This window comes from Adiantum capillus-veneris, chromosome 24, assembly GCF_014529385.1.
Source record: "Adiantum capillus-veneris isolate H3 chromosome 24, ASM1452938v2, whole genome shotgun sequence".
In the NCBI taxonomy this organism is placed as follows: Eukaryota; Viridiplantae; Streptophyta; class Polypodiopsida; order Polypodiales; family Pteridaceae; genus Adiantum; species Adiantum capillus-veneris.
The window spans coordinates 92,857,777-92,877,790 of NC_140954.1; the positions used below are offsets into that span (position 1 = coordinate 92,857,777).

General features: G+C 39.4%; 2 protein-coding genes across 2 annotated transcripts; one reads left to right on the plus strand and one right to left on the minus strand.

Moving 5' to 3' along the window:
• Window positions 1-5,488: 5,488 nt before the first annotated feature.
• On the plus strand, window positions 5,489-6,871 carry LOC147426775 (uncharacterized). Its single transcript, XM_086498894.1, has one exon. It carries the CDS (start codon window positions 6,046-6,048, stop codon window positions 6,328-6,330), a length of 285 nt encoding a protein of 94 aa, XP_086355020.1. The 5' UTR covers window positions 5,489-6,045; the 3' UTR covers window positions 6,331-6,871.
• Window positions 6,872-6,901: 30 nt separating this feature from the next.
• LOC147426776 (uncharacterized) lies at window positions 6,902-7,370 on the minus strand. Its single transcript, XM_086498240.1, has 2 exons — window positions 7,260-7,370; window positions 6,902-7,183 (listed from the first exon to the last, which is right to left on the minus strand). The coding sequence occupies exons 1-2, from the start codon at window positions 7,368-7,370 to the stop codon at window positions 6,902-6,904; spliced, it is 393 nt and encodes a 130-aa protein (XP_086354366.1).
• Window positions 7,371-20,014: the final 12,644 nt, after the last annotated feature.

The following is a 20,014-nucleotide window of genomic DNA, read 5'->3' on the forward strand; positions in this document are numbered from 1 at the left end:
AATATGTTCCTATAGTTCTGCTCGCAGCAATTCGTCTGGAAACTTTGGTGATAAGGGCAAAAAGAAGATGCGTTGCCATTATTGTAAGGCAAATGATCACATCAAGCAGCATCCTAAGTTGAAAGCCAAACAGGCTAAGAAGAAAGAGGGTGGTTCCACTATAAATGCAGCCATTGTTGAGTCTTCTGTGAAAGGAGACTGTGATGCTGATGTTGATGCAGAACGCGCTTTTAGTGTAGAGTGCACTTACAATCCTGCTATCCATGATGCATGCTTGTCACTTGCTGCAGATTCACATGTGTGGTATTTCGACAGTGGTGCTACAAAGCACATTACCTCACATCGTGAATTGTTCACCTCTCTCGAGTCTGTCCCTCATGGGAATTCAGTCACTTGTGCCAACAATGCCTCTTATCCGGTTCAGGGAGTTGGAAAGATTGTTCTTACTGCTGCTAACGACATTTCTTTTACACTTGTTGATGCACTTTATGTACCTGGGATCAAGAAGAATCTTTTGTCTGTATCCGCACTTGCTAGACTTGGACTTGTAGTCAAATTTGTGGAAGACAGATGTATAGTTTATGATCTCAGTTTTGGTGATGAAATTGTTGCATCTGGCCTTTTGTGCCATAGGCTGTATAAGCTCACTTTGTATGACAAATGTGGAAAAAAATTTGCAAATGCAGTTGCAGATTCAAGGGCTATTTCAGATGCAAAACTTTGGCATGCACATTTTGGTCATCTGAATTTTGCAAGTTTGTTGCATTTGCAAAAATCTGATATGGTTGCTTCTTTGCCGCCTCTTGAAGCACCTATTAAACATGTTTGTGAAGGCTGTATTTTGGGTAAAATGCAACGATCTAAGTTTCCAAAGGATGGTTCAGTTAGGGCCACATGCAGGTTGCAGCTTGTGCATAGTGATGTTTGTGGGCCCATGCAAACTCCGTCCTTGGGCAATTACCTGTCCTTCGTGACTTTCATTGATGATTACTCCAGGCATGCATGGGTATTTCCGCTTAAAGTGAAGTCCGAAGTTTTTATGTGCTTCAAACAATTTCTGGCTATGGCTGGAAATGTATCGAAATGTACAATGGGCACCCTCCGTTCCGATCGAGGGGGGAGTATATGTCTCATGAATTTAATGCATTTCTGGCTAGTCGTGGGATAAAACACCAATGTACAGTGCCTTATACACCTCAACAAAACGGTATTGCTGAGAGGAAAAACAGGTCACTTACGGAAATGACACAATGTATGGTCAAAAGTCAAGCTTTGCCGCATTCTTTCTGACTTGAGGCCATCATGTGTGCCACTTATGTACTAAACAGGTGTCCTACGAAAGCTTTGCAGTCTATTACTCCATATGAAGCATGGCATGATAGAAAGCCTTCTATTGAGCACATGCGTGTTTTTGGTTGTTTGGCATATGCTTTGGTGCCACAAACACAGTGCAGGAAATTGGATGATAAGGCTATCAAATGTATTTTTGTTGGTTATAGTGCTGAAAGCAAAAGTTACAGGTTGTATCATCCGCAAACAAAAGGTATTCTGGTTTCACAGGATGTAGTGTTTGTGGAAGATTCTATTCAGCCCTTGCTGTTATGTACTAGAGACAGTAATGTAAGCTCACAAGACATTTATGATACTTTGTTGCCTCTGTTTAGTTGTGGAATTTTGAATGTAAATTCCAATGAGGAAAATGTACAGCCTATGGGGGTTTTAGAAAATGTTATAGATCAGCCTATTACTGATGCAGATGTACATGATGTACTTGATGAGAAAAGGGCTGAAAATGAGCAGGCTAGAGGTATGCCAAAATGGCTCGTGCACACTTTGCGTGACAGTAAATTGGATACACCTTTGTCTAGTCGTACTCGTTCAAGCTCTCGCCATGCATCTTATGCATCAGATTTTTATGCTTTGGCTGTGTCTAGCTTACATGATGTTGAGGAACCTCTGTCTTTTGATGAAGCACAAAATTTCAGAAAATTGGATGGCTACCATGCAATCAGAATATGATGCACTTATAGAAAACGACACATGGACTTTATGTGATTTGCCTTCTGGCAAAAAGGCCATGGGTACGAAGTGGGTTTACAAGTTGAAACGCAAGCCGGATGGTGAGATCGATCGCCATAAGGCTCAACTTGTTGCAAAGGGTTATGCACAACAAAAAGGCATAGATTATGAAGAGACTTTTTGCTACAACCGGAAGCCTGTCTGCCCTAGGACAAAGAGGGAGAGAGAGAGAGAGAGAGAGAGAGAGAGAGAGAGAGAGAGAGAGAGAGAGAGAGAGAGTGCAAGCGCACATCCTAGAGAGGTGTGCTACGCCTGGCACGGTGAGAGAGAAGAGAGGAGAGATGAGAAGAGTAACACAGACACTGGGTGCAATCTCCCCCCGTGCAAGAGTAACTATTTCCCTCTTGCACGTATTTCATTTATGGATTTCTTGAATGGTCAAATTGAGTACAAACTGGTCGGCCGGTCATAAATGGCCAAAGCTCATAAAAGAGCACTTGAATAATAAAATGTACAATGTATATACTTTCATTCGCATAGTCCTAGCTTGGTCCCAGTCTTTTCCACCTGTCAGCTGCAACAATAATAAAATATCAATTCCATAACATACCTCTCCGTTGGAAAGCAAATGTCCTCAATTGCGAAGATAAAATCTGCAAATAATACTTGTCAAAAACAGTGATTAGTATGTTGTGTCAAAACATCACATAATAAAAGAAAAATTTATGAAACAAAACAACATTAGTTTATGCCTGCCGTCATCCACATACTACCTATTCTAGTGTCCCATACCACTAGAATAAGCAGTATATGTCATACCCTGATGAATCAGGATATCATTGGTCACACTCATCATAATCAATTCGCATCAATCTCAATCCAATTCCATAAATGCTATCGCGACAACCCACAAAAATTCAAGTCCAAATATCTGCCAACATATATCCGTTTCAAATCCAAAATCTAAATATCCAAATCCAAAATCACTTTCATTATGTACCCGAGTAACAAAATCATACCAGTTGCAGTGGTGGCCAGCCACTGCAGCATGATTTTGTGATTGGTGTTGCCTAAATCGGCGAATCTACACCAATAAGACGTGCTGCCTAAATCGACAAATCTGCACTAATGTTGCCTAAATCGGCGGATCTGCATTTTGTATAAGTTTAAAAATCATGAATCTACAATTTATCAATGTGCTGCCTAAATCGGCGAATCTGCACTAGGATGAGCATTTACACACTACCTAAACCGGCGAATATGTGTGCTTGTGACCAATGGACTAGACAAGACATAAAGGAGAAAAAAATAAGTATATTTACTACATTTTCGGCATCACAGTGTAGTATATCACCAAAGGATTTACAAATGGTTGTGCAGTATCCCAGAGCACCTTAGGTCGCATGAGTAGCTGCATAGCTTATTGACAAAGCATCTCAACACAATTATCTCACAAAAATTTCTTTGAATTCAATTAGAGGGCATAATCTTCGCAGTGTTTGAGTATTCACCTTAATATGCAGAGAAAAAGAGGAGTAACGTAGTCGAGGTACATACCAGTAGGATCCAGAGTGGCTACTTGATTATGCGTGTCGAGAAAGTTGTGTTGTCTCTTGGAATGGTATCAGTAAACATAACTAGGAGCTTGGAAAAATCTTGTATGACAAAGTTAATATAATCAAGCAAGAGGTAGTAAGGTTTAGGTGAGGATAGATATTGGATCGATAACAGAGTAGGAGGTATCATAAAACTCGATAAAATATAGTGAGAAGATGAGTGCGAAAGCCGTAAGAATGAATTTGAAAAATAAAGTTAAAAGATTACTTATCTGACGTCTTCGCATTATGGTCTGCATCAGTTTTTGCATGTGAATCCTTAAATGAGTTAGAGAAATGTAACAAAAACAAATGAAGATTATGAAAAAAAAATCATTTGATTGAAGTCAAGCAAGACAGATAATTTTAATTTCCTGTAAATTACGGTAAACCGAATAAAGGTATGGGGGTTGAGAAGTGCTACTGTACATTAAATGATGAGCCATTCGAAGAGGAGAGAAACCCATAAAATCTTCACAATTTGGTAAGTCCTACAAATTTTAAGTCCCGAATGAAGAATGCAGGACATCTGACAACCGTGGTTGACAGAAGGAATCGCAAAAAGAGCATGCTATATAGCTGTGTCGCAATAGATGAAGTTGCGAAAAGGGGTCACCGAGCAAGCTGGCAGTAGTAGTATGAGCATAGAATATTTTGTACCAGCTTGTGCTAATTAAAACATTAACCAATTGAAAATAAAATGCTAACAACATTGCTAGGTATCGCAAAGGATTTAAAATATTGTGCTACGTACCGAAAAAAGATCATGCAAATCATGCCATAAAAATCCACAGATTAGCAGTAAAATAAAATCTCTGCAAATAGTGTGATGGCATCCATTGAAGATATTAGATTTATGTAAACCTAGGTCTTATGATCACTTTATGAAGCTTGATTCTGGTCGTCTCCAACATATCATTTCGTAGTTGTGTTCCAAATACTTTCTACCCGAATTAGTGTTGTTACCCACCGCAAATTTGTACCATTTGTCAATATCCCTCATTATGCTTCTAGTCGAATTTGTGCATTCATTATCATCTAGTCACATTGTAATCGTCGATGGGGCATAATATCGTCAATGTAATTTGAGGGGGGGGGGATATACGAGTAGAGGCTAGGGTATAGAGACAAAGATAAATCTACATCACATATGTCATTGTCCAGTATACTATGAGATATAAAGCCACGTGCATTGTCTATTTAGTGAGTGAGACCACTTATTAGAGTTATGAGAGTCCTCAGGTTGTTTATGCTAGAGTGGGGTAACACGAGGAGGGACATTCACAGAGGGAGATGTTTGACTGTGTGAGAGTAGAAATTAAACACTTAGAATGATGAGATTAAAACGGACTGAATGCGGATGGATGTAATCCAATATATGGATACAAAATTAAAATGAAGTAAAGTGAAAGATGTAAAAACTAAGAGTTTAAAAACATCAGACTAAAAGGATCATCATCATGGTCAATGCCTGAGAATGCTCGACAATGGGCGTTGTCGCAGGAAGTAGTACATCAGTCACTAAAAGAGTGTCTTCAATGTCCATTAATTCTGCAGTAGTGGTACGGGGAGAGCAGGAAGAGGGAGAAAGGGAGATCGAGCAAGGTGAGATGAAAGGGTACATTACATGTCGTCAAAAGGTAAAATTACTTGTGATGCGAGTTGATACAATCCTTGTGGATCTAAACCAGTGCTTGGGTACATAAATAAAATGTCTAAAGTATTAGAGTGATTACTAAAGAACTTCATCAATGTTTGCCGCTATAAGTAGCGGTGCTGGGAGGGGAAAGAGCGAAGGCGAAATGAAATGAAATGTTATCACTCGTTTTCAAAAAGCCTACGAGACCAAACTGATACAATCCTTAATGATCGAATCCAATGCTTAGGTGTTAAAAGAAAATGAAGTAAGCTGAAAAACTAAAACAAAAAGTCTAACAATGTTAGACTAAAATCATCGTCTTCGTCGTCAGTTCCCGTGGATGCATGGCATGCGGAGAAAGTATTTCCTATGGTCCTTGAAGAGCTTCCTTAATGGCCGCAGCTGTACGAAGTCTGAGTGGGAGGGAAAGAGAGATAGCGAAATGAAATAAGATGTTATATTATTCATCTTCAAAAGGCCATGGGATCATTTGATACAATCCTTGTGGATTTAATACAATGTCTGGGCATAAAATGCAATGAAGTGAAGTAAAAAATTTAAATTAAATCCCTAAAACTAAAAGATTATTATCGTCAATTGAAATCGTCATCAGATTCACTAATGCCCGAGAATGCTCGGTAGTGGCCATCAGCAGAGAAAGTATTACAGATTTCGCTGAAGAGCTTCGTCAATATTCGCCTCTGTAGATAGTCACGTGACTGGGAGGGGGAGAGATAGAAAGAGAGAGAGAGGGGGACTGATGGTGCGTGCAAATAGGGCTGGTTGTTGGCCATGGCGAGGTCACTCGAAGCAAAGGATGGGGTAGCCATCGACAGGGAGCTAGTGGAGACAAGTGATCTGCATGAGAGGTTGCAGCTTGTGGCCTCCACCAAGGAGTACGATGCCGATTATAGTGAGCTGGCAAGCTGCTGTAGCTTACAAGATGAAGAGGATGTACCGGCCAAACTCAAGATCAAGTCCACGGGATGCGCGAGTGATGAGGGCAACGGGCTTGTGATATTGAATATTGAGGTGGGCTTCATCGTTTTCAACCACAGCGGCTTTGTCAAGGCCTGAGAAGAGGCTGCAGAAGGAGGCTCTACAGATAGGTGCTCTGTTGGACATGGCGGGCGATGCTAGGTGTCTTCCCATGCCTGCAAGCATCCTGGTCAGGATGTCAGGCGCCATCTCTCACGTGGGTGCACATTGAGCTTCCTTGGGACGTACGAGAGAGATTCTATTTCTGGTTGGAAGGTGATAGTGAAACAAAAGGGAAAGAGAGAGAAAAGGCGGTGGTTGTGGTAGTCCTGCGTGCAACACAGTAGCCACCAAATTGATTGGAGTAGTGGTGTGGGTGCCGCAAGCAAAGGGGGACTAAACTTGTGGCTACATACTCTACGAAAGAGGAAACGCCACAAAAGGTGAGGGAATGGGTGGTTAATTGGCATGCAGGGGCTGACTGTTGGCGAGGGAGGGAGAGGTAGCTGAGTTACATGGCCATTGAGTGTGTCAAGTGGTCTGAGGTGTATGTTGGGGATATTACGTCGGCAAGAGCAACGTCGGCACATGGTTCGCAGGTTGTAGGAGTGTGTGTTTGTGTGTACCTAACGAGGGGAAAAGAAAAAGCGATTTGCATGCGTAGTGTGTGCTAAAGGTAATAGTTGGCTGAGAGAGATGGATGAGAGAGAATGAGTGCCACAAAGTTGATGAGTGTTGCATGGCGGCTGAAGAGGCGGCACCGAGGGAGACTCAAGGGAGAGAGATGACCCAAAACTGGCAGTTGAGCAAGTGGTAGGCAAAAAATGCATGCGCGAGGTGGCGCAGCCAGTTGCCACTTAGTGTTTTTCGTCTTTGACACAGATTCGGCTTCTTGCCATTGCTGTGGCGTTAAGGCTTTTGTAAGTGAAAGGGCATGTATCTGCTGCATCTCCTGCTCAAGAGATGTATATATTTACAAGGTGATCGTACTCAAGAAGTCGTTTTCCCTCAAAGGCAGACGATACAACCTCCATCGGAAAGCTTGCACCGCATCCGGGAGGTGTGTCAACGATGTTCAGATACGCAAGCTTGAGCTTGTTGCTGAGCGCAGCCACCACTGCCTGTCCCGAAACACCCATTGCTTCTTCCTTCACCACTCAGAATTGCCGAGTTGGCCTGGACAAGGTCTGCCATGATCAATAGGCAATGTCTGCCATCAAGTGATGCTCCAATTTGGTGGTCACCGACTATACGGCATGCAGGTGCTATAGAGAAATCATTAACTGCGGAGATAACCATCGTTTGGAAATCACCATTGTTATATATATATATATTTTCTGAGTGGGTTGTTTCCCACATGAATTAAGAATACTCATCTCGACTCACGCCTGTTTGTGAGAGATGAACCTCTTCTTTGTATGAGTATTCTCATAATGTTAAGTTTTAATATGTTATTATGTTTAATTATCACAATTATATTACTAATCATGGTATTACGACAACGAAGGAGGGATTCTCTTTCATTTCCAAGACCCTTAACTGTCTTGTTCAATCACACTAATTACTACAAATGAAAGCAAATAACACTAACAAACACTAACAAACGCTACAAACATTAAAAAAAAACAAGGTACTTAGCTGTTGATTATCTTTAATCTTTGCAGCGTAGCCTACGCTCTGATACCACTGCTACAGCCGGAAGCCTGGCTGCCCTGGGGGAGAGAGAGAGAGAGAGAGAGAGAGAGAGAGAGAGAGAGAGTGAGCGCCTACAGGCGCACCTCCTAGAGCGGAGTGCTACGCCTGGCACGGCGAGAGAGAAGAGAGGAGAGATGACAAGAGTAACGCAAACACTAGGTGCAATCTCCCCCCGTGCAACAGTGACCATTTCCCTCTTGCACGTATTTCATTTATAGATTTCTTGAATGGTCAAATTGAGTACAAACTGGCCGGCCGGTCATAAATGGCCAAAGCTCATAAAAGAGCACTTGAATAATAAAATCTAAAATTTATATACTTTCATTCGCAAAGGCCTAGCTCAGTCCCAGTCTTTTCCACCAGTCAGCTGCAACAAATAATAAAATATCAATTCCATAACACTTTTTCTCCCACTTGTCGTATGACTACTGTGCGTTTTCTATGTGCATTGGCATCTCATTTTGGTTGGGATGTACATCAATCAGACATTGTTACTACTTTCTTGAATGGTGACATATTTGAGGAAGTTTATGTAACGCAGCCTCACGGTTTTATCAAGAAAGGAAAAGAGGACAAAGTGTGAAGATGTAAGAAGGCTTTGTATGGGTTGAAACAATCTCCTCGTGCTTGATTTGAGAAAGCTGACACTTATTTGGTCAAACAAGTCTTTCGTAACAATCCAACAGAAAGCACATTGTATGTAAAGCGTGAGGGTGATGTACTTCTCATTTTGGTTCTTTATGTAGATGATTTGCTTATCACTGGACCAAAAGAGAGACATATTGTTGAATTTAAAGCTGATTTGAATGCTATTTTCAAGATGAAAGATTTGGGGCTGTTGCATCATTACTTGGGTATACATTTTAAGCAGTGTGATGGTGGTATTGCTTTGTGTCAGAAAAGTTACATAGAGACATTACTATGTAAGTTTGGACTTGAGGATTACAAACCTATTGCCACTCCCATGGAAACAGGTTTGAAGTTGAGTCTACATGATGCCGGTGATCCTGCTGATGTCACTCTTTACCAAACTGCTGTTGGTGCCTCATTTATGTATGCAACACGAGGTCGGATATTCAGTTTGCAGTCTCACAAGTTAACAGATTTATGCATAGCCCAGGGTCTAAGCATTGGCAAGTTATCAAGAGGATTTTCCGCTACCTTAGTGGCACTTTACATCTTGGCTTGTTTTATCCCAAGGGGGGATCATTGCCGCCATACTTACATGCTTTTTCGGACTCAGATTGGGCTGGTTGTTCTGACACGCGAGTGTCCACAAGTGGTTTTTGTTTCATGCTTGGCAGTTCATGTATATCATGGTTGAGCAAGAAGGAACCTACTGTGGCCACTTCGAGTTGTGAGGTTGAGTACAGGGCAGTCTTCACAGCTACGGTTGAGTGTGTATGGCTCAGACGCCTTATGGCTGATTTGAGTGTTGGACAGGACACTACCAACACTATGTACACTGACAATCAGAGCGCATTGGTGGTTGCGAGGAACCCAATTTTTCATGTTCGCACAAAGCACATTCAGGTGCATTACCACTATGTCAAGGAGAGGCTCTCAGCAGGAGAGATCAGCTTGGTTATGTGCCAACACAGGACAATCTTGCAGATCTTTTCACAAAGACATTGTCTCGTGAGGAGCTTGAAGCTTTCCGCAAAGCTTTGTGCTTACTCCCCTTTGTGGAGTGATCATGTCCTCAAGGCATGGCACTTGGGCCTTTACTCATGTGCCAACTCTTGTTCATTGCATCACTCCAGGGGGGATTTGTTACCATATACATGTGGTAGTGATGTGTGTGAACACACTAAGACCACCGGGGCATTTTTCCCCTTTTTAGGAGGTTTTTTTCCCCCGTGCATTGTATATACGCCCATCACTCTAGGGCTATCTATCTTTCCATTGCACACTAAGTAACACACTCTCTCTATTATGTGCCTTGAGCTTCCTTTGTCTTCTCCAAGCTGTGTGCGTTTCTCTGCAACCCTAATTCCAATACTATCACGGTGGCTTTCTAAAAAAATAAGAAAGTGCTAAAGTCATTAGGTCGAGTTCAACTGGAATCAGTGTTCGAGAAAGGATTGCCTCAACTTAGCCTTGAGCCGACTGAAAATCGAGACTAACCGGTTGCAAACCATGATAAAGGGAAGAAAAATGGTGAAATATATGAGAGACTGGTTCAAAAATCTTGCGAATTTATGCTAATATTTTCGATTCGCTTCTTTGTGAGGAGGTAATTCAACCAACGACCGCTTAATAAAAGAGACTTTCTCAAATATTGACTAGAATTAATTTATATAATGCAAAAAGAGTCAAGCCACTTGAGGTTGTGAAATGTAATGTGAAATAAAATAAAATAACCTAATCCCCCCTCTCCCCCCGCGCTCTCTCTTTTTACTTTAGCTTGCAAAGAATCTTTTTTTATTCACCTTAATTCAAACGTTGGCACTACCTATTCAATGTGTGTGTGTGTGTGTGTGTCTCTCTCTCTCTCTCTCTATAGAATTTACTAGAATTATGCAAGGTGAAGCTTCACTTTACCATTCTAAAACAATAGAACGAAAGAAAAGTAAACAGAAGATGTGAAATGAAAAGTGAAATAAAAAGATCCATTTATTATTTTAAAATAAAATAACATTTTTTGTAAATCTCAATCATCATTGAAAACATTGAAAGTATGTCTAACCTAACCCAACTCTCCTATAAGGCTTCTTTTATAAAGCCAAAAAAAAGTGCTTTGAAATCGTTCTTCTATACTTTGAAGCATTTTGTAGTGCTCTCCATTCTCTTGCATACTTCTCCAAGCACATTGGAGCATTTTCAAACCGTTTTAAGCACTAGCACGCTTCTTTCTATTGCTTCATGGAGCATATCCCAATTTAAGCACTCTAGAACATTCTCTTCTTTTTTAAATTTTTTGTTATCAAGGAGATCAGACACAATAGCAAGTTCCACTTTTGTGAGTTACGCAAATCTACAGGAGTCCACACTATGTCCAAAGCCATTTAAGTCTCTCAGAAATGCTTATTGGGGGTGTACAATCAAGGTACCATGGGCGCGTTAGCATTATGTCCTTGTGAGGAGTGTGATGATGTGTGCGCCTGTCAATGCGCACATAACGCCTCGCAATGTATGCTAGAGCTACAAAATAGGTGCTAGTAGTAAGGTACATTTATGGAAGCACGAAGAGGAGGCCAAGGGATGCAATGAAGCTATGCAGATTCATTAGATGTCTACACTTTCCCTAGAATTTTCATATTTTGCCATATTTTGGGATAAGATCCATTGTAGATCCTTATTATCCGCTAAATTGCACTCAATTTTACACATTGTTCGAGGAGAAGCTGTTGGTAGCCATAAAAAAGTCCCATAAGCTAAAAGATAATATAAAAGAAAACGACTAAGGCTAGGACCTTAAATCTGCCACAAGAAGTTTTGGACAAATTATCACAATAATTTATGACCTTAACACGAGTATTCACCTTGGAACACAGAGGTCTGCAACATACCTATTGGACTTATCTTAAACCAAAGTACTTAGATCAAATGGTTCAAATAATTTGGAGTAATCGTGGAGGAAATGAAGATTGCACCGCACAAATTAAAAGGAGCTAAAGAAACTATAACGAAGCATGTGAAAGAAAGAGGCCCATTGTTCATTGGCTCTCTTATAGAAAATTTTGCTTCAACTAGAACAAAGTCGCATGCTAAGGATATCCTCAATCTAGAAGGCAAGCTTAATCAAAGCCTAGATCTCATGGATTTCCTTTAGGAGAGTTGCTTTAAGAGAGAGAGAGAGAGAGAGAGAGAGAGAGAGAGAGAGAGAAGGAGAAGAGGTCCAAGGTATTCTTGCATATGCCATGCCCCAAAATTGTGAATTCATGCGCTACAACAGGAATTTTCTTCATGAATGTATCATGCTCACAAATTTTCAATGTTTTTTTGCATCACCAAAATAATGGACAAAGAAATGGAGATTGCACCACACAAAATAGATGGGCTAAAGAAACTACATCAAAGCATGGAAAGAAAGAGAGATAGCTGTCATTGATTTCTATGCTTCAAGTCATTTGGAGGAGCTACATATGAAGTATGAAAAGATGGATGTAAGACCTTAGTATTGGCATGCGGATGTCCTCCCATCTAACTCCCTTAACTAGAGCTCCTTCGTGCAACTACCAGGACACCTTGCCATGGATGCAATACATGTGGCTCCTTGTTGGCCTTACCCTTCTCCTCGCACTAAACTCCCCCGTTTGGAGAAGAGTTTTCGTCCTTGAAAACAACGTGGGGGATTTCTTCTTAAGAACACTAATGACTTTCCAAGTGGTTCCTTCTTTAGGTCAATCTTTCGACTTGCTTAGTAGTAGACGATAAACATGATGTTGTGTCCATAACTCTTGAAAATCCATGATACTTTCCCTTTCATACGATAGACCCATAGGTTCAATGAAGGTGATTAAGTTATCGTGGTCATCAACATTGTCACGTTGTTGTATATGACTTAGATGAAATATCAAATCGAAGAGAGAGTGTGATGGAAGTTCTAAGTTGTAAGGCATTGGTCCTATATGCTTGAGTACTTGAATGGTCAACAATTTCGTAGAGATAGCTTTGTGTCGGGGCCAAACTTTGGATTTTTTAAGTGTTTTGGAACCCGTAAAAAGACACTATCACCTTTTTTGGACGAGCTTTTTATCAACATATTTTTTATAGCGGTCTTGTGCCTGCCAAGCATTGTGGCAATCAATTCTTAATGTATCTCTAAAATTGGAGGGGACTAGACCATGCAAATATCCACCCAACCTCACTATATATAGACTCATAGCCTGCTAAAATATAGCACCCCTTGACCGCATGTTCGTCCTGGCCTTGGCCTGCCTGGGGCATTTTCGTCCTCGAAAACAAAAGTGGTGATATCTTCATAAGAACACTAATGTTTTCTGCAGTGGAATATCTCATGGATCCAACAATCCATTTGATCAAAACACGGTTCAGTAGGAGGTTCAACGAAATCAACACGAGCATCTTGATTTTCTACATTGTTGTCCCTTTGCAATTGTCTTGTGTAATCGGCCCATATCCAGCATAGCATATAGACTCCACTTAGAAATCACTTGAGTATGCTAAACGAGTTATCACAAGTAAGATGTATTTAAAAGAGTACATCTTTTCACTTTCCATGAAAGTAACTGGCTGATGTATCTCATCAGCAAAGTATAAGTCGTTGACTTAATATCATTCTTCATTAATAAACAACCCCACCATAACCGGTGTTCAAGGCTGATAACCCGATGTAGACATGAAGAGGCTAAGCTTAGTCACCAACATGCTTGTTGTATGATAAGCAAACTCCAACTCAAGAGATATCCTTTCCAATTGGATTGCTTGGTGCTAATGTACATGCTTAGCATATCCTTTAGCATAAAATTAACACGTAATTTGTCTATCCTATCTGGATAACTGGCAGTAAGGATATGTTACAAAAAGTCCTCCAAAGTGACTGGTAAACAAGGATCACATCTCCTTGCAACATTGTTGATTAATTCACAATGTTAGAAACAACCATCTTAGTTAACTTTAGTGAGCTAGTTTACAAGCACCCAAACCAAGCCATGACCTCTATTGGTAATTGGTAGATATACAATTAATCTCATATAGTTATTCCACATATAGTGCGAAATGCTTTAAAAGCTACTAATGTCATAAATGTGCATGCCGCTCCAAATCAATCTTTGCTAAACACTAGGGACCATAACCTTAGTGTGCATGCATTTAGCAAACAAAATATCCAAACATGCATATCCATGACCATACTTGCCAATGCTTAAGGCTAACGTTATGTTCATGACTCACCATAAAAGAATGGAATGGTTTCCCCTACAACTATGTGAAAACAGTGGCAACTTAGTTGGTCCATAATAGAATATGAAAATTAATCATATCTAGGTGCCAACAATACAACATGTTCGTGAACAGAACATAATTAGCACAACACTTGTAAACTTAACAAGTCGTACTAGGTATCCAACAATTTCTATCCGCAAAAATTGTTCTTGATACGACGTGCTCAAAATGGTCTAATAAACGGATTCCACCGGCACCTAGGGACTTTTTTGCGACACATAATTGAAATAACGAGCGCCAATGTCAGTCCCAGACTCATATTCTCCATGTGGAATATGTCTCAGATCAAGATTTCCAAAAAAAGAGCATCCTTCAAGTACGAGATGTACTTGTGTGTGGAGGTAATTGTAAACACTCATCAACATGAGTGAGAGGGACCCTTGTTATCCTTGCTCCAATGGCTAACCCAAACTCCATGAGTTCTTAGACCACGTTGCTCCTCTTGTGACAACGTGTGCCAAACAAAACTCTACCATGTAGGTCCTTAACTACATAATGCAAAGGTGTATCAAGGACACTACATCCCAAAATTCTTTGCTCCTCAATGACCTTGTCATGTCTCTGAAGAGAAAAGTGGATGAAAACATTGAAGCTTATACATCCTACTTGGAAAATCAATCAAAGCATATTTGAAAATGAAATAAAGCTAAATCAAATGCATGAACATAGTGGTCACTTACATGTAGTCAAATGCACACGACCAAATCTCCTACCTGAAAAGGCCTAGTAACACTAATTGAAAGATTAGTGAAAATCAAGTAGACTGCACTGGTAACCCTGGGTGTTGCCTTTGCAAATCAAACCCCTTGGTTAAAATCTGTAATGTCAAACCACTTGGTTGAATATGCATAAAAAATGCTTAAAGTAGCAGCCAGCGGTGACCAATACAGTCTATCGTGTCTAATAGTGAATGAAATCAACTTGGAAAGTTGAAATTTTTCATTACCCCTTGGTAGATTGCAAAATTCTTCCCTTGAAAGTACAAATAAGATGAGATCATATTGTGACCCTCAACACCTATGAAGTGATTGTATATTAGTTGGGTCATAGCCCTAAAAATTTCCACTCCTAGAGATATGATTGATGCTGCAACTAAGCATAAATTGTCTCAAAGTTGGAATCTTATTCACAACTAAATCTTGAAGTAATCATATCTCTCCATGGGCAGAAGAGAAAAATTGTCGACACCCCAAACAAAGTAGTCATACTAAAGTTTCTTGGGTGTTCAAACAGGAGATTACCTACTTAGGCTCTCTTGGTCTATTCATATCGTCCCATGAATTATTTTCTTGATAGCAAGGCCATGCCTACTTGCTATCCACAGATAGCATCATCTCTATTGCTAGCACCTTGTGCACAAAAATTACCCACCATTGTAGTCATATACCATGATCACAAACAAGCAAATATGATAGCCTCAACTCTTTCTGAACAGATTAGCCGATGTTATAGTAGAAGCGTAAACCAGGCTTTAGGGAAATGAGTCCACCATATGGCATGCTATGCCTGCATATCAAAAAAATAGTGCGATAAGCCCTTGGCTTCAATGACAATCTACACAATGTGAGCAGATGAGTGCCTTGCATGGATACGTGAGAGTTGGTCATAGCAAACCATAAATGTGAGCTTATATCCTCTTATTTATAAATATGTGCGCCATTATCAATGGATAGTACTATGGCACGGAATAGAAGCCTTACTTCACAGTAAGTCTGTCAAAGAACTTTGCTTTGCATAACAGATTTAAAAAAATTCAAATGAAATTTTAAAGATAGAAATACAAGTAGAATTTGAAATTGTCTAACCTTGTTGCCCCTCTAAGAGCAGTTGCCTTTGCTAGAATGTGACTCGTAGCTATGCATGCTTAGAAATTTAGAGCTGTTGGATGTACCTTATATGCCCACGCGGGCCTGGCTCATATCGACCTCCAATGAAAAGGAGGTAGACATGTTGCCTTCTCCCAAGTTCGTATGCTATTAGCATATTCCAAGATTTTAGGCAAAATGCCCCAAAGTGAAGCCCTGCTTCACATAAGTTCATCAAGAAGATGAGACAGAACCCATCATAATTGCTCTTAGATAACAGGTTCTTGGGTTGACACACAAATGTCAAAGCAAAAGAGACTTGACATTGTCGATCTTTCATAGAGGAACAACCTTGCCAAATCATGCAGCATATTGAGAAGCATGAGATTTCCCAATATTACAAGAGATGGCTCCTGAAGCTTAGCTATCAAATGTCATCTAGTTACCAAAACTCCCCTTTATCGAAGCAACATTTGCTTGTCAAGTTGGCATTATAGAATCTTGCAAGATGGAATAAGTTCAAAATTGAAATTTCAACTTAGGGTACTTACCATTTTTTTGTAACCTCCGTCCTTGGCATCGAAAGTCGTAGCTTTTTGTGGTATGATTGACTTATGGTACCATACGCGGCTTATTGAACTACAAAGAGCCGGCTATGCCGAACATCTTTGTACCCAGAAGAAAGTCTAGTAACAGGCCTGGCTGTACTAACAATTGCCATGTATCTGTGATCTCCCTAGATCAAGAGCTATCTCCTTGAGATACTGAAGCATTATCAATTTACCTTGCTTTTGCATAAAAAATTAACCTCTTGGAAAACTCTTGCAATATGAAATCATACATAAAGCTAAAAAGCTCATCAAAGTAGGAAATATCAAACCTGATAATCGTACATAGTTGAGGTGCTCTGGTCGATGCCTTCCATGGTGAGAAGTCGTGCTTCTTATCAAGACCGTTTTGTACTCAAGCCTTGATTGACTGTGGTAGTTAAACCAATCATTGGTCTTTGCTAACAGTATATTTGAGTGCTTAACACTAGGTTGGTAACCTAACAGGACATAAAAGTGTCCTTTCAGGGTTTTGAAAAAAACCTCCAAAACCATAGTAGATCCACTCATTTTGTAAAATCCTTTCATGAGGTTATAGTTCAAGGACTACTACACATGGAAAAAATAAGAAACTTGTAAAATTTCTCATATTTTGGTCACACCAAGCCTCCAAAGTTGATGGACCAGTACATTTTCATCAAAACAGTCATTTCTTACGTTTTGTTGCATAAAAATAAGATTAGGGATTTTTGTAGGACTTGAGATAAAATCCCTAGTTAACTTCAATGGGTTGGTGATGAGAACATATGATTGCTTCTCACTCACTAATTTTTGTTTTGCCAAAAGAAATAGGTACAAAAAAGTTGAATTTTTACCATTCTGCAAACCTATCATCAAAGTTTCTATAGCCACGCTCAATACAAATAATATATGCATCTTTTCTTAGTTCCCTATTGTCCTTTAGGCTCATAAGGAGCCATGGAGCATGTCAAAAGAATAATATATCTCTTACCAAGGGGAATCTTGGGGACAAAAATGAAGTGCTAAATACAACAAACATGAAAAAACTGGGTTCAACATTATGAGTTGTAGAATCCCATAGAAACTATTCAATATCTAGCCAAATTTGATCCTTATGACTATATATGGTTACTACCTACAAAATGCATGTAGTTGTCACAAGAAACTAGCAATATTGAAAAAGCTATACTTGATATACTAGAATGTTTCGTTTTCTTCTATAATTGAAAAAATCAACCATCGTTGTCTACTATGAAAAATAGGGTATTAGGTGCCCCAAAACTCAAGGAATATTAGCTTTATGTTACAATATGCGACATAGAAAATCAAAAGTGCATTTGGATATCATGAAAGCCACCAAAAAAATCATAGAAGAGCTAAAATTGGCTAAAAAACAGGATTTGACAATTTTTGTAATTTGGTCATAACTTACAACTTTAACATTTATTTCTCCCTAGAAGGATTAGGACATGTTGAGGACTACTAAAGATAGTTCTCTAGCATTATAGACCTCACAAACATGAATTATAGAGTGGTATAGTTGCAAAAAGTTGAAAAAAGCCAAAAACAGGACCCGTTTTTTCACACAGTTTAAGTTGTGAAATGTTGTGCAAGGACAAGGTTAAAGATGGAATTGATATTCCAAAAAAATGTCGAGTTTTTTTCAGCTCATGAGACAACTTTCTAGATAGATAGCACCTCAAAATCCATTTTGAAACTCTTGACATAATTCAAGGAAAATGGTTACTTAACAGGACATAAAAGTGTCCTAGGACATAAAAGTGTCCCATTACCAACCTAGTGTTAATTTGCACAACTTCCTCAAACTTCCATGGCAACACACACATACGTTGCATCCCATAGCTATCAAGTACATTCTCAATAAAATTAAAAATGAACTGCGTACCTGATGAATTACTCGTGTCGACTAGCCCTGTCTTTGTAGTACTTGAATGAATTTCAATCAAGAAAAGAATATCCTAGCCCTTGGCCTACCCGGTCTTATCCTAGGCATGAAAATATCCATATGGTCTTGCTTATGGATTCTTGTAGCATGTCTTCAAGGGCTTGGTTGACCCGTTTGGTCTACCATGCTTTTTTGGCAAGCAGAGATGCTTAGATTGAACGAACTGCTTTGTCAAACATTGTAGTATTTAAGAACTTGTGAAAAATATTAAACTTATTGCTTGTAGCATTAATGAAACATATGGTATAAATGTTTGAATAGCTACCAAATAGAAACAATAAACACAAACTACCCAAATATGACCTCAACAATCCATGATTACTTGGTGAAACTAATACTAAGATGAAGACTTAACAATGACTATAGAAAGAAGCCTTGTTGTTGTAGACTTTGAGAATAGTTGAAGATAAACAGACTAAATGCTTAGGTTCACCAAATGAAACATTTTCCTTTACATTGAATAACCCTTGATATATATGTTAGATAGAATCATAAATATGTACGCACGTCTTTACAAATGGAGATGCTTCTAACCCAATCATCCTTGAGGTTGTCATACTTTTGAAAACTTTGTCTCATAACAAGCATATGCATAACTTCTTAAATTATCTATCGTTTCTTGATATTTGAAAATTTTGACCACTTAAATTGTTTCAGATACCTTGTGCTATGAAACGGTCCTCTCAAATGGAAAGTGACTAGTACCACAAAAATGGAGACTTGTCACAACACATTATCAAATATGGACACCTGTGTCTTAATCCATGAGAATGCATACTCTCTACATTTTGGAATACGTCTCATATACTGATGTTGAGAATGTAGACATCCATGTAAATTTCTTTGTCGAAAAGGGAAGCCATGTGTGGAGGTATCTTAACATAGTCTATGACAAGAGTGAGAGGGACCCTCATAAAAACTTGCTCCATACCATGTGCATTTGGCTGAAATGGACTTCGTAAGCTCCTAGACCATGATTTCATCCTTGTAACTAACAACAAGTTTAATGAGAAATGATCACTAGCCTTGTAGTCATATATCTTCTCTGTCCTTAAACATAAGAATACACTATCCTCTTGATCCAAGCTGGATACCATGGTATTGTATCAAAATACAAGCATATAAAACTGCTACCTCTTGTAACTGCTTGATAGGAATGCCAACAGTGTAGGCACTCCTAAATAGTGACTCTTATTCCTTCTTTGGGTTGCTCCCCATGTGATTATGCACAACCGTTTCACTGGCATAAAAAGCTTATTTGAAGAGGCCTCCATAGAGAAATCATCAATTTGTCATAGTGAGGAGATTGTACCTACGCTCTATGTCTCACAATTCAAACTCATCTTAACCTTTGAAATATCTTAAGCAAAAATACAAACTTTACTTGCAAGTTTGAGCACTTTGATAAACCATTAGGATTGGCTTCATGTTTTTTATATTGAAGTATCTTCTTTTCATTACATCATTTATGTGAAAACTTGGTAAACCAAAGCACAAAATGGTCGATAACCTTGCTAAAGACCAAGTATAACCGTGCTAAAGACCAAGTAAGAAGGAAAAAAATGCAAGCCATGCTTGTAATAATAGCTAGTTTTTCTCTATAATTGTACATGTCTATTGCAATTTTGGTGTGCCATTCCACCATAAGAGCTATGGTTTGGTTATTTTAGCCTGCTCCGGACTAGCTGCTTAGTGCTAGCCACCCAGGGTTAGCGGCTTTTGAATTTGCCACTCTATATCGGCTTAGTGTCACATTTATTTAGACATTTCAATAATTTTTTATATGGTTAGCTGCTTAGGATAAGTGGTTGGGCTATTTCAGTCTAGTCCACTTAGGG

Coding starts and splice junctions, on each gene's coding strand:
- LOC147426775 (XM_086498894.1), top strand. CDS start 6,046: ATGGCGAGGTCACTCGAAGCAAAGGATGGGGTAGCCATCGACAGGGAG.
- LOC147426776 (XM_086498240.1), bottom strand. CDS start 7,370: ATGGGTGTTTCGGGACAGGCAGTGGTGGCTGCGCTCAGCAACAAGCTC. Junction 7,184..7,259: donor GTGCAAGCTTTCCGATGGAG/GTTGTATCGTCT, acceptor TCTCTTGAGCAG/GAGATGCAGCAGATACATGC.